This window comes from Corylus avellana, chromosome 10 (assembly GCF_965113065.1).
Source record: "Corylus avellana chromosome 10, dhCorAvel1.hap1.2, whole genome shotgun sequence".
NCBI lineage: Eukaryota > Viridiplantae > Streptophyta > Magnoliopsida > Fagales > Betulaceae > Corylus > Corylus avellana.
Window position 1 is genome coordinate 21,162,419 of NC_142499.1, and position 15,981 is coordinate 21,178,399.

General features: G+C 35.6%; 2 protein-coding genes across 2 annotated transcripts; one reads left to right on the forward strand and one right to left on the reverse strand.

Moving 5' to 3' along the window:
• Nucleotides 1-2,455: 2,455 nt before the first annotated feature.
• LOC132162065 (uncharacterized) lies at nucleotides 2,456-3,817 on the reverse strand. The gene has a single exon (XM_059572311.2). It carries the CDS (start codon nucleotides 3,779-3,781, stop codon nucleotides 2,483-2,485), a length of 1,299 nt encoding a protein of 432 aa, XP_059428294.2. The 5' UTR covers nucleotides 3,782-3,817; the 3' UTR covers nucleotides 2,456-2,482.
• A 3,760-nt stretch (nucleotides 3,818-7,577) lies between these two features.
• LOC132162476 (receptor kinase-like protein Xa21) lies at nucleotides 7,578-15,975 on the forward strand. The gene is made up of 5 exons (XM_088511442.1): nucleotides 7,578-7,652; nucleotides 8,821-8,955; nucleotides 13,604-14,020; nucleotides 14,108-15,478; nucleotides 15,619-15,975. The coding sequence occupies exons 1-5, from the start codon at nucleotides 7,578-7,580 to the stop codon at nucleotides 15,973-15,975; spliced, it is 2,355 nt and encodes a 784-aa protein (XP_088367568.1).
• Nucleotides 15,976-15,981: the final 6 nt, after the last annotated feature.

Consider the following 15,981-nt stretch of genomic DNA (forward strand, 5'->3'; position numbering starts at 1 on the left):
TCTAGAGCATACCTGTTTCTTTAATCAAATAATTAGTCCAGAGAACCTTAGCCTATAATGCTGGGTGGCAGTCTTGTTGAGGCATCCTCCCATTTGATGGGGCCAGGGTTTTGGATTTCTAGAGGTTTTAGGTACTGAGAGGACAACTTTGTCCAATCTACCTAAGCTCACATTTTTTATAATGTTTTTCCTCTCTTAATGAATTTCTTCAAAGATATTGCTCCACGATCAATTTTTTTTATAAAAAAAAAAATACTTTTATAACCAGTGAAATCACATAGCAAACGATCTTTATTGAAAATGAACTTAACTCAAATTAGATTTTAAATCAAAAACTCATGCTTATGGATGTTTTAGCCACCTCTTTTGGGTTTGATTTTTCAAACCAAACTCACATTTTTCTTGAACTTTTTAAATGAATTCACCCCATCTCCTTTCGGCCTTGATTTTTTGTGCCCGCCTGTATGGTTTTCACTCCAGTTGCATGCATTAGTTACCATCTAACGATAATGATTCTCCTAACACATGAAGTTGCATGCATGGACAGAACCAGAATTTCTTATTTGGAGGTCAAACCTATTTTTGATAGGCGTCAAACCTAGTTTTTTAGTCTAAATACATGGTTCCGTCCCTGGTTGCGTGGTTTAACTTCCAACGACCGACTAAATGAACCTTCATTATTCTTAGGCACTTGAAGTTTAGAATTTGTACCGAGTTTTACCCAACCGAATTTTAAATTTACATATGAATTTGCACTAAAAACATATAAAATCCACTAGAGTTTGCTTCCAAACAACTGAAACAAGACCTGAATTCATTCCTAAGAGTCAGACTTTTAAGGTAATGAAACCTGAGTTCTTAATTAGCCTAATTCATACAATTCTTGGTTAAGCTTGTTTGTAAAGTTAACTTCAATTATAATATATATTATACTAAAGAAATAAATAAAAATTTCTATCGATCTAGGGACATTTGTCTCTTAAAGTACAGTTCATTCCTTGGACAAGTTTACATTATTTTAATCTTTGCCTTCATTTTTCAAATGCAAAAACCCCAAGTTTCCTGAAAATGACTTGTAAGAAAATAATGTTTAATTTCATGGCCGGCTGGCTTTAGCAGCTTCTTGTGGCCGTCTTATTTCCTCTGTTCTTCTACTGTTTATGCATACAAAAGAACTTTATAACTTGTCTATCCATATATCTTAGACTATGTCAATATCAGAGGAGAATTACGATGAGGAGGCCCCTCCATTCATTGACAAAGAAGCTCAAAAAGAAAGGATCCGGCGAATTTTAGAGTACCAGAAATCTTTGTATTTCTCTTCATCATCTTCTTCTTCCGTGTCATCTTCAACTACTTCCTTCTCTTCATCCAGAAAACGCAGCAGTTTGTTAGAATTGATGAAAGGTGGAAGCACATGTTTGAGGAGATTATTTGACATGGAGCACACTAGTTTGGCGACCCATTTTGAGGATTACAGTGCCTTGCCTATAATAAAACCTATACCTTTGTGGGGCAGTGATTCGGATCATGAATATGATCATGATCCATGGGAACCCGTCAAGCAGTTTGGACCCAACGGTCAAACTAAGACTGCTTCAGAAGGTGGCTTCATGGATGGAGAGCTTGACTTTGGGATTAGGAAGTCCAAAACCAGCAACCGCTTGTTGAAGAGGAAAAAATCATTTAGGAGATTGCCGGGATTCGGGTTATGGAGATGCAGAGGATTTAGATTCAGGTTGAAATTGAAACGGCTTAGGATTATGATTTGTGGTAGAAAGTTTTGATATTAATTAGCTTGTAATCAAAATTTGAACACTTTGTTACTAATTGCATTGACCGGGTACTTATAAACCATTTATTTCTATTCAGCACTAGTGTCATTTTTTCCTTTACCCAATTTATTTTATAATAGTTTATAACCACCATGGGTTGGGTCCTCTTTATGTCAATAATTGTCCGAATGAAGTACCTTTGTGAGCGACATTTCTCCCCTTATCCAATTTCCTAGGTATTGTGTCGAAAAAACAGAAAACACTTATTCAACTCGTATTGCCTAAAAGAAAAATGGACTTGTCTCATATCGTCCAAAGTTCATAAGCACCACGAGTCCTCTTCGATTGAATAACTTTATGGGTCTCGCTTATAAACCATTTTCTCATATTCAGCTATAGTGTCATTTTTTCCTTACTCAATCTTCTTGGTATTGGGTTAAAATAAATTATACAAAAAAAAAAAAAAAAAAAAAAAACAATTGTAACCTTATAATAGGAAAAATCCCCATCATATATTTTATATAATAGGAAAAAACATGTATGTTTGAAGTAACAAAGAAACAAGAAAAAAAATTATAAATAAAGGAAAATCCACAGCCCGTGAACCAGAGCTAATTCAAGAAATATGTACCAACCAAGAAGATTAAAGTAGTTTAGGAACTTTTTCAAAAAAAGAAAAAGAAAAAAAAGAAGTTTATAATATTTCATCAAGAACTGTATATCTGTTGGCAAATGACACAGTGATCTGAGATTAATCTTCCCATGACGCTTCCCTCTTCGATTATCAATCTGCTTGTTTGCCGGTTCCATAGGTGTATCCCATAAGTCTCCCCGCTTAGCTGAAGAAGCTTGGCGTTTACCCATTTGGAATCGGCCCTGTTTTTCGGCTTCTTGAAAAGCCTCCCTATCTTATTCCAATCCACCGGATAGAAGGCCATCGGCGGCAAGACGGCGAAGCCAAAACCCGGCTTATTTCCGACTCTCTCAACCACCCTGGAAACCATATATGGACCGTTATGCCCCCACTTGTTTCCATCAAAAGTCCTCGCAAATTCCTCCATGAATCTGAGCAGAAGCGGATGATTCATGTCAAACACAAGAACTGCATTGTTTAACCTCGTCCACCTCTTCGTCTCCATATCCATGCTCTGAGCTCCGATTGAGTTCCTCAGCTCCGATAACGGCTTTAAGAGTATAAAATCCGTATCCATATAAACACCTCCATACTTGTACAAAACCGCAAGCCTCAACAAATTGGACAGATTCTGAGCCAACGGAATCTTCCCCGGATCCTTCTTCCCTCTCTCCATCTCGTTAAACCAAGCTTTCGCCGGCGTGTTCTTGAACAGAAATGGCAAGTCTGGTGTAACGGCGTTAACTTTGAACCCTCTGTCAAGTAACGGTTTCAGGATTCTGTTACCTCGTCTAGAGTCCATGCTTCTAGAGAGAATCATTAAACATCCACGTGGGTGAGCCTTGAAAAGGCTCTCTACCGCCAAGAACTCTCTCCGTCCAAACGACCCCGCCGGCGAAATCCACGTCATGAAGAACCGAATTTCGCAGTCGCGGCTGAAAAACTCCATAACCCGACCGTGAAAAAGCCGCGTAATGTTGTTTGACTTGAATATCTCAAACTTCGGCAGCTTTTGCCGCAGCCAAGCAATTCTTTCTCCTTCTCTGACATTGAAAGGAGGAACAAGAAGATTCCAACTCTCATCGTCAACCTCAAGATCACGATCATGATCATGATCACTCTCTTCTTGCATGGAAAGCAGTTGCACTTGAACGATACTTGATCTCAGTCCTCCATTATCAGTTCTTTCGGGAATTTCTCTATCACCAAACGGAAGAGGCTGAGCGGAAATCTCATAGTTGATGCAATCTGTACCGTAGATCATGAAGATCACGGCAGCGAGAGTGACGGTGGAGATTAAGATAGACAGCTTGGTACGGCTACGGCCGAGCACATGGTAAACAGACATCTTCATTGTAAACTTCTTGACCATGGATGAAGAGAGTTAATTACATGGAGTAGGAGGTGGAGAAATATTTATGGAGAAGAAATTTCATGGGAGTTGGGGAAGAAAGACTCTCTCAGGTGATGGCTGGCAACGTGATATTCTTTGCGTAAAAGTCAAAAATCTCGACAATATTATAGACCGTACCGCCATGGGTGACGTATTCAAAGAAGATTATTTAGAAAGTTCAATAATGCCATATTATGATATTAATTAGCAATAAAATAAATAAATAAAATCATGTGTTGTTGTTGTTGTTGCGGTTTCTTGTGATATTAAGCGTTTACTAAAAGGGATCCATGACATAGTTGCAGACTTCTCGCTTAATAATCTTATCTCTTTCTTACTAATGTCTTGATTTCTTCTTCTCTCAATCATCCAATAGTATTAGCATGCGTGCTGCCTTTACTTACATTCTCATTGGACAATTTTTTTTTTTCTTCTTCTCTCCAAACTTGTTATTAAGAGAGAAAGAGAAATGTTGAAATCAATATTTTATTCCATTTTAATTCCGTGCGAATATATATAGCCTTTGGATCACCCATGTCCATTATTTAAAATAATAAAAAAAATATTGAAGGCAATGGGGCATCAGTAAAATGGAATAAAAGTGTGATTTATAGCATTATTCTGATTAAAAATAGTAGAATAATGATACTCGATCTTCATACCCATTTATCATACCTATTTTGTATTAGCGGACGTTACGTGTTTTAAATTGTTTGATTTATTTTAAGTCTAAATGAGGAGTGATAAATGGTGATTTAACATGATATTGAGTTCAAACCTCGTCTCTATGATTCACATTCATGTTTCAATTAAATATTATACGTGTTGAGCCTTAATTACCTATTAAAAGTGAGTTTGAGTTCACACGTGAGGGGATGGAATTTTAAAATATATGTTATATTATTAAATCAATCTCTTCGTATCAGTTTAAACTTTGGAGATAATCGGTACGTGATTTAATAGTGAAGAATTACTCTATTAAAAATGTATGTGACATGCCCATTTAATACCATATATTCCTTCAACCCAATTTCCTTCGACCCAATTTGAAAAATATCATATATTAATGCCAGTTTAATTTCCTTCATGTCGTGTTGCTTTCGGGGGATATGTTGTAAGGTTGATCAAGTAAGAGATGCAACAAGCCGCTTTGATTGGTTATGGTCCTTATGGAGGTTTGGGAAGTCAATATATATATACCCCCCAAAGAGTACCTCAATCAACAATGGACCACTCCTCATGAAGCGGAGATCACTAGTTCGAATTCTCCCTCCCCCTTCCCTTGTGTGGACATGTAAAAAAAAAAAAAAAATTATCATATTAGTTAGTAGTACTCCGTGCAAGTAATGCTAAACATCTCTTGTGTTCTCTTGTATTCTCTAAAATTAATGTAAATTTTAAAATTACCATTAAATTTGTAATATATAGATTATTATTAAATTTTGATATAATAATGATTTTAAAAGACACATTAATTTTGGAAGACACTTACAAAGAAGATGTTTACCAGTACTCCATTAAGTGTGCTTAATTTCACCAATTTAACATAGAGAAATGGAATAAAGATTATAAAAGTGGAAAGTAGAAGTTTAAGAGGAAGTTAGGAAGTAGTAAAAGGTTTTCTAAATCAGGAAAAACTTAATGGTGGAATTCAAGTATTTCACCGTGTACGTGGGATAAAGATAGGTCAAGCATATGTTATATATATATAAGAGAAAAGTGAAAATTTAATATAGAAAGGAAAGAAGTGCTATATATATATAGAGTTTAATATTAGCCTAAGGGCTCACTAACTAAATGCTCATTTCTTAGTTTAATTAATTGCATATTTGCATCACTAACAGCTTGGCCATGTTCTTGGTCTTGGCATATATAAAGAAATTAATCTTCTCCTTCTCTAACCGTTGATTGTCCTTTTACGTAGTCAACTGGTGAATAGTGCCAATTTATCGTACGGACAATGCTTGGGAAGAGAAGGTAAATATAAATTATAACTAATTAACTTCTTTTCTTTAATTTTCCTTATTCTGTTGTCCCCACTAAAAACCTTTAGACTTATTGTTCAGAATCATTCTCTCATTATCTTATCTTCTTGCATTACATGAGAAAGTTACAGTAATATATATATAGAAAGACTCCATCTCAATTGGACTATGATTAATTATTTCTAGTGGTTAAATTATTGTGAACACTTCGCAATTATCCGTTTACCATGAAACTTCAAATGATCAGCATGATACAAAATATAACTCCTAAAATATTAATTAGATAATCAAATGACATTATTTTCTATAAGTTTAAGCTTATTGTATCGTTAGTAATTTAACATGGAATCAAATAGTAGTTTTGAGTTTAAATTCGATCTGTCTTTGTAATTCACCTCAAATTTTAATTAAATATTTCAAATATTGAGCCTTATTTATTGAAAGAATTTGACCTCACACCTGGGAGACGTACATCTATGGTGTAAGCAGCAAAACACTAGTGCAAACCACTAGGGTTGTGGTTCAATATTAATTTAGACTAGTGGTTCAATGGCCCAAAAAAATTCTCATAGTTGTTAGGTACATACGAGGGCATGGGTTCGAATCCTATAATGAGAATTTTCATACTTGATTCTCATTGATGTCTTGGTTAGACCGGGTTGGGTTATGGTTTAGTTGAACTTGAGAGAGCTAGCGCCTACAGTTCCCACCATCTAAGCTTTTCTTATGCAGTTCCCAGTGGATAAATGCTACGTACAGTGATCACACTGAGGTAAAGTAACCGTAGTTAGTTTCCCTTGCCTATCATTTTTAATTAGAAAAAAAATTATACTATATTTATCACATATTTTCAATATAAACCTACTCACAAGTGTAGAGTAAATAGTTTAATATTAATTAATGCCTAGAAAAATTAGTCTTCTATTACTTAGTCGTACTCGATCGTTAAGGCTTCATGCATGTATGCCTGAGGTAATCATGCATATTAAAAAGTGGCGTGCTGATAGTTTCACATTTGTTTATAATTGGTTAAAACATAAGCCGTGTTTAATGACTTGGGTCGTCTGTCTATTTTGTTAGGCTTCAATTATTAAAATTAGTCTCCGTCATGCACCGACGACTCACCAATTATTATTATTAAATTATACTGATAATGGAGAAATAAAGAACTGCCACTCCTTTTCCAATCATCCAATGCCTACAGTAGTTCAAACATTTCATGATAATATTAGATTTTACAGATATATCCAAATATTTTATGTATATCCATAATTACTATTTTATACATGCACGTATTGTTAATTTATAGAATCCTCCTTTTTTTTTTTTTTTTTGTGTGGATAATATGGGTTGGAATCTTTTAATACACATTGATTCAGGCTCATGATAGCCATACACATTGTTTTCCTGGTTAAACTTTTGCGGCCAAGTCGGAGACTCTTCGGTGGTCAAAAAGCATCGCCACCGATGAGTACTTCCTCTTGAGCGTGGAGTTCTAACGGTTCTTGTCGGTATATGGCCGTTAATTCATCTGGTTGGGAATATCATTTTCAAGTAAGGACCAAAGTGTGATACAGACAAAATCTTAAAAGTTTCCAATAAGAGTTAAAAGACTTAAAAAGCAATTAATTTTTGTGGGTGGAACTATACGGATCGATAGATAGGATAAGGATCCTTAATTTCATGGCTATAATTCTTTTAGTCTGATAATCATCTCTCGTGTGGTTGAAGGGGTGCGAAGAGCAAGGGCATGTGATGAGTGTGACTTTGATTTTCATCCCAAGTGTGCTATGGAAGAAGACAAGGGACCCAAGGATGATGTTATGGACGATTCTATGGAAGAAGAAAATCCCAAAGATGGGTGGGTCTGTGATGACGGAAGTCTGCTTCAAAGCTTGACAGAGTCACATTTGTGATACGAGTCCTAACTAGATATTATCTCGCTCAAATGAAATAGAGAGGATCATGTTTCAATCAATACGTAGACCCACAAATTAACATTTATTTCCTTAATTTTAACTCTCATTGTAAATTTTTTTAATATTTTCGTATCAAGGACTCCGATATGAGACTTAACCTTACTAGAAAAGAAAACTATATTTCCAATTGCCAGATGAAGCACTCTTGTCTGCATTCTAAGTGGATTTCGTTTATATTCTTTCACGGAATCCTTCTTTTGTTTATGAGCCCAACTTTGAAATCTGCGAGAATTCTTGCTTCTGCAATTGAGTCCGATCGCATGGCGTTGCTTGACTTATTTTTTCACTTTCTCGGTTTTCAAAAAACAAAAACAATCTACAAGGGTGCATACCTAGTGAGCTTGGCCGTCTATCAGGCTTGACATTTTTTCAACTTGGTGGGAATAATCTGTTTGGTACTATCTCTCATTTGATTTATAATATATCTTCTGTTGGGTCATGGATTGGCCAAGTAAGGCCCAACATACCTCAGGGCCCAAATCTAATGAATAAACTCGCTAAGACTAATTAGCCCACATGAAAGCTCGAACAGTCTAGCCCGACAGCTAGTCGGTTCACGGGGCATAATGGTCTTATGTAGAGGATAGATCAATCATCTCATCTAAGAGATATTTGTTATCCCTATATAAATGGAATAATCATATCTCTCATATTCAAATAGCTATCTACTCTTAACAAAGATGGATCAGCTGTGAACATTTAAACACATAGATGTGTACTCGATGAATACTCGGGCATCCCTATCTAGCGCCAACAATGCAAACCCGCTTATTCCACGATTTTAGATTCATAAGATCACGGAACGGCTAACAACTCATATCTTTTGATGATAATTGCACAGCAAATATTCAAGGATAGGGGACTCGAAGCGTACAGGGAACAAACTATTCCATGCCTATAAAATGCAAGTCACAACTCAACTTTGAGGTAATCGCAACTCTTGCTTTCTATCTCTTTGTTTCTCATATTCTCTTCACCCAAATACTTAGGCATTGGAGCTTTCTTGTTGGAGCACCTGTTGGTAGTTTTGATCCTTTTGTTTGCTTTCTTGCAGCCCGACTCCTTCTCGGACACAACAATGTCTCACAGAGATCATGCCACATCATCACTCAGAAACTGTGCATCGACATCTTCCATATACTATTTCGTTGTTGCTCAAAACCAACTGCATGGAAGCCTTCCATCAGATGTTAGCCCTACTCTTCCTAACCTTGAAATATTTTACGGCGGTGTTAATAGTTTCCCAGGACTTATTTTGCGTGTCATTGTCAAATGCTTCTAGACTTGGGCATCTTGCATTCGATCAAAATGATCTCAGTGGAATAGTGCCTCAAAATCTAGGAAGTTTGCGTGACTTGGTTCATCTTAATTTTCAAGGAAATAGACTTGAAAATGAGAGAGTTGATGACCTGAATTTTCTCAATGTTTTGGCTAACTTAACTAGTTTGGAGACCTTAAGTCTTGGCTGTAATCAATTTGGTGGAGTACTACCCAGCACCATAGGCAAACTTTCCTCTTAGCTGAATATTCTTACTTTGGGTGGAAATATGATGCATGGAGGAATACCCATTGGGATTGGAAACCTTGTTAACTTGACCCTTCTAGGATTAGAAAATAACTATTTGGGAGGTCCTCTCCCGGATGGTCATGGGAAGCTCCAACAGTTACATGCACTATATTTGAACAATAACAATTTTTCAGGGTCAATCCCTGAAAAATTTGCAGATAAAATGACAGTTAGCTTAATTAGGAGTAACACTTGAAGCTGCAATGTAAAGATCTGACTTTTAGTGTCAAAGCCACATCTTCAAACTGCCACCTCCCTGAGTCACCAATTCATTGTATTATTGTATATGGAGGCTTCACATTAATTAACACTTACAAGATATCAGAATTGGAGCCTTACAATTTATACTCTACCTATAGAAATTAACATACCAAAGTGTAATTTTGGGTATGGTGGCATTAAGACAGTTTTGAGAAAGGTTTCCAAGATCAGAAGGAATGGTCCCTGTTAAGAGGTTCTTTTCAAGATGGGCTGAGTAGAATTGAGTTGCATTGGGTAGGGATGATGGAATGTGCCCTGAAAACTCATTTTCAGACAAATCCAATTTCTGCAGCATCCTAAGGTTTTTTTATTTTTATTTTTTCTAAGCCATCCTAAGGTTTTTGATAGTGGAAGGAATCTCCCCTGTTAGATTAGTTTTCTCCATTGTCAATTTAGTCAAGTTAACAATATTCTTTATCCCAGAAGGGATGTTTCTGGTTAATTGATTTCTTCCTACCTAACCTCATTATATGACACAAGTTGGGTTTGACAGATTTGCTATAGATTGAGTAGTTGCTGTAGAGCGCCCCTCCAAATTGATTGTTACTGAAATCCATCATCTTCAAAAGGTCCTGCATTTACTCAAAGAGTTAAAGAAGCTCAAGTCATCAACTTCTCCTCCCCCAAGGGAATTAGAAGCGAGAACCAGCCACCGTAGAATAGGTAAGCCTCCAAAGTCAATTGTAATTTTTCCAGTGAAATTGTTCCCATTGATATCCAGTTCAACAAGCTTTGAACCATTGCATAATGATGCTGGAAGAGGTCCAGTAAAGTGATTGTGACCCATATTTAAGCCTTTCAAGTTGGGAAGAGCGAGAGCATAATGTAAAAAAGGAATACATAAAAACATAATTACAAATCTATTACCTTATAAGACTTAAAGTTTGTTTGGAATTGTGTTAGTAAGCTTAAAAAGTACTTTTAATACCTAAAAATATGTGAAAAAAAAAAAAAGTATTTCTTTGACTTTTTTTTTTTTTTTTTAGACTTTAAAAGTTCAGTTTTCCAATGCAATCCTAATTGTGCTCTAATATCTTATTTGACAAGGCTCGTGTTTTCATATATGGCTTGATTCCTCTAGCTGCACTTTTCTTTCTTCTCTTATGCGAGATTTGGTCATGAGGCTGGCCAAGAGTAGATTGCCTTTTGTTTTTTTTTAATTGAAAGGGGAGAAAGAGATTATAAAGGAGGGTATTTTCCACTCTTGATCCGGATAGAAGAGAGAATAGAGAAATTTAAGGAAATGCTATCGAATACAAGGTGAGTAACAGCCCATTTAACTAATGCATATGCATGAAAATTGACACATCTAGACACTTTCGTATTCCAGCTTTGAAAGAGAAAAAGATCAATACTAATGTCAAAAATTACTTAAGAAAAATGCCACAAGGCAAAAAGAGAAACTACTGTGAGCTAACACAATTGGAAGTATAACTATATGGGCAAATTTTACAATTTTTTTTTTTTTCCTTTTTGTTAAAAAAGTTTGATATAGCAAATTATTTACTCCTTCCGAAAGAATAATTTGATCGAAGTTATTTGACCATGAACTTCGGCCTCTAACCATATTCTTCCAAATCATTGAATTTGGACCTTGAATATATTTTTCATAATTGGTTTTTAGGGATTCTTTAACTGTAAGAGCTACAAATGGAGCTAACTGCTTTCCAGCTTTGAACAATTCTCATCATCATAGGCAGGGCCCAAGAGCTCCCTTAAGGCCCAATGGGTTCTTTTTTTAAACCCTTTGCGCGATTGGAAGGACATAAGACCAATAACTGACTAAAGCCCAAGCCGCTGAGACTCCCACTCAAAAGGGCTTTACCAACTATAAAAACAAATCCAATTCGTGCATGTCCATGTTGTTCTGAAATGAATGAAGGGTTGGTTAAGTTCCACAATAATGAAACTACCAAATAACAGAGAAAAAAAATTCTCCCTATATATATATACACACTTTGGGATCTTTTAAATCCTTTTATTTTTTGGTTAATAAAATAAGTGGGGCTAAAGCTATATAACCATTAATTTCTTTACCTGCTATATGCTCAGATTAAAAAGGGCTGTTTATATTGTGGGGCTGTTCATATAACTTGCAAATTGCAATGGATGAAATTAATTGCATTTATTGGTTCTCTCACTTTAAAGGAAGACTTGACCCGGTCTGATTTGAAAGGCGAAAAATGGGTTCATGTACATGTACCCTACAGTTTTAATGTAATTTTGAAAATTGAAAATAGCGTATGTCTAGAGCTGTCTGGAGTACTTGACCCTTCAGTCAATGATTTTGTCTCATTTTAAATGTAGAGTACTTGACCCTTCAAATCTTCAATCAACGGTTGTTTCACTTAAAAGGAGAACTTGACCCCTTAGTCAAGTCAACGGAGAACGAAAGTGTGAATGGAGAAAATTTTTTTCTTTACATCACTTTTTAGGGGTGCAAAGGCGGTTACGGTTAGCGGTTAGTGACAATAACTGCTAACCGTAACCGCCTTAGCGGTTAGTAGATTTTACTAACCGCAACCGCTAACCGCCTAACGGTTAGCGGTTAACGGTTAACCGCCGGTTAGCGGTTAGCAAAATAGATAGCCGCCCGCTAACCGCTTTTTTAAAATTGGGCTTTCTTTTTTTGGGCTCTTGGGCTTTCTTTAGGGCTTTTTGGACTTTTTTTTACCCTCATTTTTTTTTCTTGTATTTTTAATATTTTCTAAATCCTAAATTCCTAAAGTATCTAATAATGCTTTAATTAAATTGTAGACTTGTAGTTATAAGTAATATATTGTTTAATTCAATTGAATCAATTGTGATTATCATTGTACATGAATCATATGATTAACTTGTAGACTTATGACTTATGAGTTATGTCATATTATATATGCATTATTTATTATTATATAATCATATGATTTAAGGATCAAGTCATCATGTGATATAATCATATCAATTATAGTGATAATATATAAATTACTAAAATTATAATGATAATACATTAATACTTAAATTGTGTTTATAAGTAAGACATTGGTCATTGTTTAATCCAATGTCAATTACTTAATTTGATATTATACGAATCATATCATCATTGTACATTAATAATATGATTCACTTGAAGTCTTGAATGAAATATTTGAATTGTCATTTAATCATATGATTAAGTATTGATATTATACGTTTATATTATTCATATACATATGTAGACTTATATAGACTTATAACATATATAGACTTATAAGTTTATAACATACATTAGAAATAAGTCTCTAGATATTTAATTGTTGTATTAGTATGAATTGATATACTTATGAGTTATGTCATATTATATATGTATAATTTGTTATTATATAATCAAATAATTTAATGATCAATCTCATGCGATATAATCATATAAATTATAGTGATAATATATTAATATTCAAATTGTGATTTAATTATTTTTTTAAAAAAATTGTAATTTAATGATCAAGTGATTATATGATATAATCATATAAATTACACTGATAATATATTAATACTCAAATTGTGATTTAATTATTTTTTTAAAAAAATTGTGATTTAATAATCAAGTGATTATGTTATATGTATAAATATTTTTATAATTATAATTATAAAAATATATTATATAAAAAGGCGGTTAGCGGTTAGCGGTTAGCGGTTACGGTTAGTAGACCCAATAACCGCTAACCGCTAGGCGGTTATAGCGGTTAGGCGGTTAGCGGTTAATGCGGTTAGGCGGTTAAGCGGTTGGCGGTTATAGCGGTTAGCGGTTAGAACCGCCCGCCTTTGCACCCCTATCTCTTCTTACTTTCACACTATCCCAATCGGTCGACTCACAAAAATCTATCTCCTTTTAACTCTCACTGAACTTGATTAATATTTTCATATCAAGCAAACTCCGGGATAAGACTTCATCTTTACTTGAAAAATATATTTCCAACTGAACCAGATGGAGCACTCTTGTCTGCATTCCAACTGGATTTCATTATTATTCTTTCATGGAATTCTTCTTTAGTTTATGAGCTCAAGTTTGGAATCGGCAAGAATTCTCGCTTTTGCAGATGAGTCTGATCGTTTGGCGTTACTCGACTTCAAGAATCAGATTAGTAAAGACCCACTTCAAATCATGAGCTTGTGGAATGACTCCACCCATTTCTGTAAATGGTTTGGTGTTACATGCAGCCACTCCACCAGGAAAAGAGTGGTGGTTCTGAACCTGGAAGCTCAAAGTTTGGCTGGCTCCATAACACCTTCCATAGGAAATCTTTCTTACCTTACTGGAATCATCCTGGGAAATAACAACATATATGGTGAAATTCCTCAAGAAGTAGGAAGCCTACGACGCCTGCAGCATCTAAACTTGAGTTTCAATTCCCTTGGTGGGAACCTTCCAAGTAATCTAAGTCACTGTACACAACTTAGAGTGCTTCATGTTGGTGCCAACGAGCTTGTTGGGCAGATTCCAGAGCAGTTCAGTTCATTGTCAAATTTGGCTTTCATGGATCTTGGTGTGAACTAGCTTACAGGAAGTATCCCAGCGTGGATAGGAAACTTTTCTTCTTTGGCTCTTATTTCCATTGCTCGTAACAATCTACACGGGAGCATACCTAGTGAGCTTGGCCGTCTATCAGGCTTGAAATTTTTTCAACTTGGCGCGAATAATCTGTCTTGTACAATCCCTCCGTTGATTTATAATATATCTTCCATATACTATTTCGCTGTTGCTCAAAACCAATTGCATGGAAGCCTTCCACCAGATGTTGGCCTTACTCTTCCTAATCTCGAAATATTTTTATTGGGTCGTAATAGTTTCATAGGACATATTCCTGTGTCATTGTCAAATGCTTCTAAACTTCAGTTGATTGACTTTTCTGAAAATGGTCTCATTGGGACGGTGCCTCAAAATCTAGCAAGTTTGCACCACTTGGTTAAACTTAATTTTTATTACAATAGGCTTGGAAATGAGAAAGTTGGTAACCTGAATTTTCTCGATTTTTTTGCTAATTGTACCAATTTGAAGTTCTTGGGTCTAGCTTATAATCGATTTGGTGGAGTACTGCCCAACTCCATAGCCAACCTTTCATCTCAACTGAATTTTCTTTCTGTGAGTGAAAACATGATACATGGAAGCATTCCCGCTGGGATTGGGAACCTTGTTAACTTGAACCTTCTGGGATTAGAAGGTAACTATTTGGGTGGTCCTCTCCCGGATGCTATTGGGAAGCTCCAACAGTTACAGATATTATATTTGGAGAATAACAAACTTTCAGGGCCGATCCCTTCCTCCATAGGTAACTTAACTAAATTGGCAAAGCTATTTATGAAGAAGAACATATTTGAGGGAAGTATACCCACAAGCCTAGGAAAGTGTCAAAAATTGCTTCAACTAGACCTTTCTAGTAACAATCTCAGTGGTTCCATACCAAAAGAGGTTATTCGCCTTTCTTCCCTTTCGATTTCTTTGGACATGTCAAATAATTCTTTGACAGGAACACTGCCATTTGAAGTGGGTTACTTAGAAAATCTTGTAGAGTTAAATCTATCAGAGAATACATTATCAGGTGAAATTCCTACATCCCTTGGTAATTGTATTAGTCTGGAAGGTTTGCATTTAGAGGGTAATTCATTTGAAGGAGCAATTCCTCCATCTTTGAAGACACTAAAGGGTTTAAAAGAAATTGATCTTTCACGCAATAACGTGTCAGGGCAGATTCCAGAATTTCTCAGCAAGTTTTTGTCACTAAAGCATCTCAATCTTTCTTATAATAATCTCGAGGGGAAAGTGCCAAGTGATGGGATTTTTTCAAATGCAAGTGCAATTTCAATCTTTGAAAATGACAAGCTATGTGGTGGTGTCCAGAATTACATTTACCAAAATGCTACAAAAAGAGTAAACTTTCATATGTGAAACGCCTTGCACTCAAAGTAGTAATTCCTGTCATATTGGTACTCGTTCAATTGTGTTTTTTCCTCACATGTTGCATGGTTAAAAAATGGAGAAAAAGACCTTTGGCCACATCTTCCTTAAAGGATTGGCGATTGGCTTGTATACCTTATGCAGAACTCCAAGCATCAACTAATGGTTTTTCTGTGGACAATTTGATCGGTTCTGGTAGTTTTGGTTCTGTATACAAAGGAGTTCTTCCTAGTAATGGAGCAATTGTTGCAGTTAAAGTGTTAAACCTTCAACAGCGAGGAGCTTCCAAGAGTTTCATTAATGAATGCAACGCTTTGAGAAGTTTACGCCATCGTAATCTCCTTAAGATTATCACTGCTTGCTCAAGCATTGATCATCAAGGGAACGACTTTAAGAGTCTAGTTTTTGAGTTCATGTCTAATGGAAGCCTAGACCAATGGCTGCATCCTATAGAGGATGAGCAACATTGATGCAAG

Bases quoted from the DNA above. Each gene is read 5' to 3' on its own strand.
- LOC132162065 (XM_059572311.2), bottom strand. From the start codon at position 3,781: ATGGTCAAGAAGTTTACAATGAAGATGTCTGTTTACCATGTGCTCGGC.
- LOC132162476 (XM_088511442.1), top strand. From the start codon at position 7,578: ATGGAAGAAGACAAGGGACCCAAGGATGATGTTATGGACGATTCTATG. The intron at 8,956-13,603 runs GTTAGCCCTACT...ATTCTTCTTTAG, and splicing joins ATGGAAGCCTTCCATCAGAT to TTTATGAGCTCAAGTTTGGA. The intron at 15,479-15,618 runs GTAAACTTTCAT...TCTTCCTTAAAG, and splicing joins ACCAAAATGCTACAAAAAGA to GATTGGCGATTGGCTTGTAT.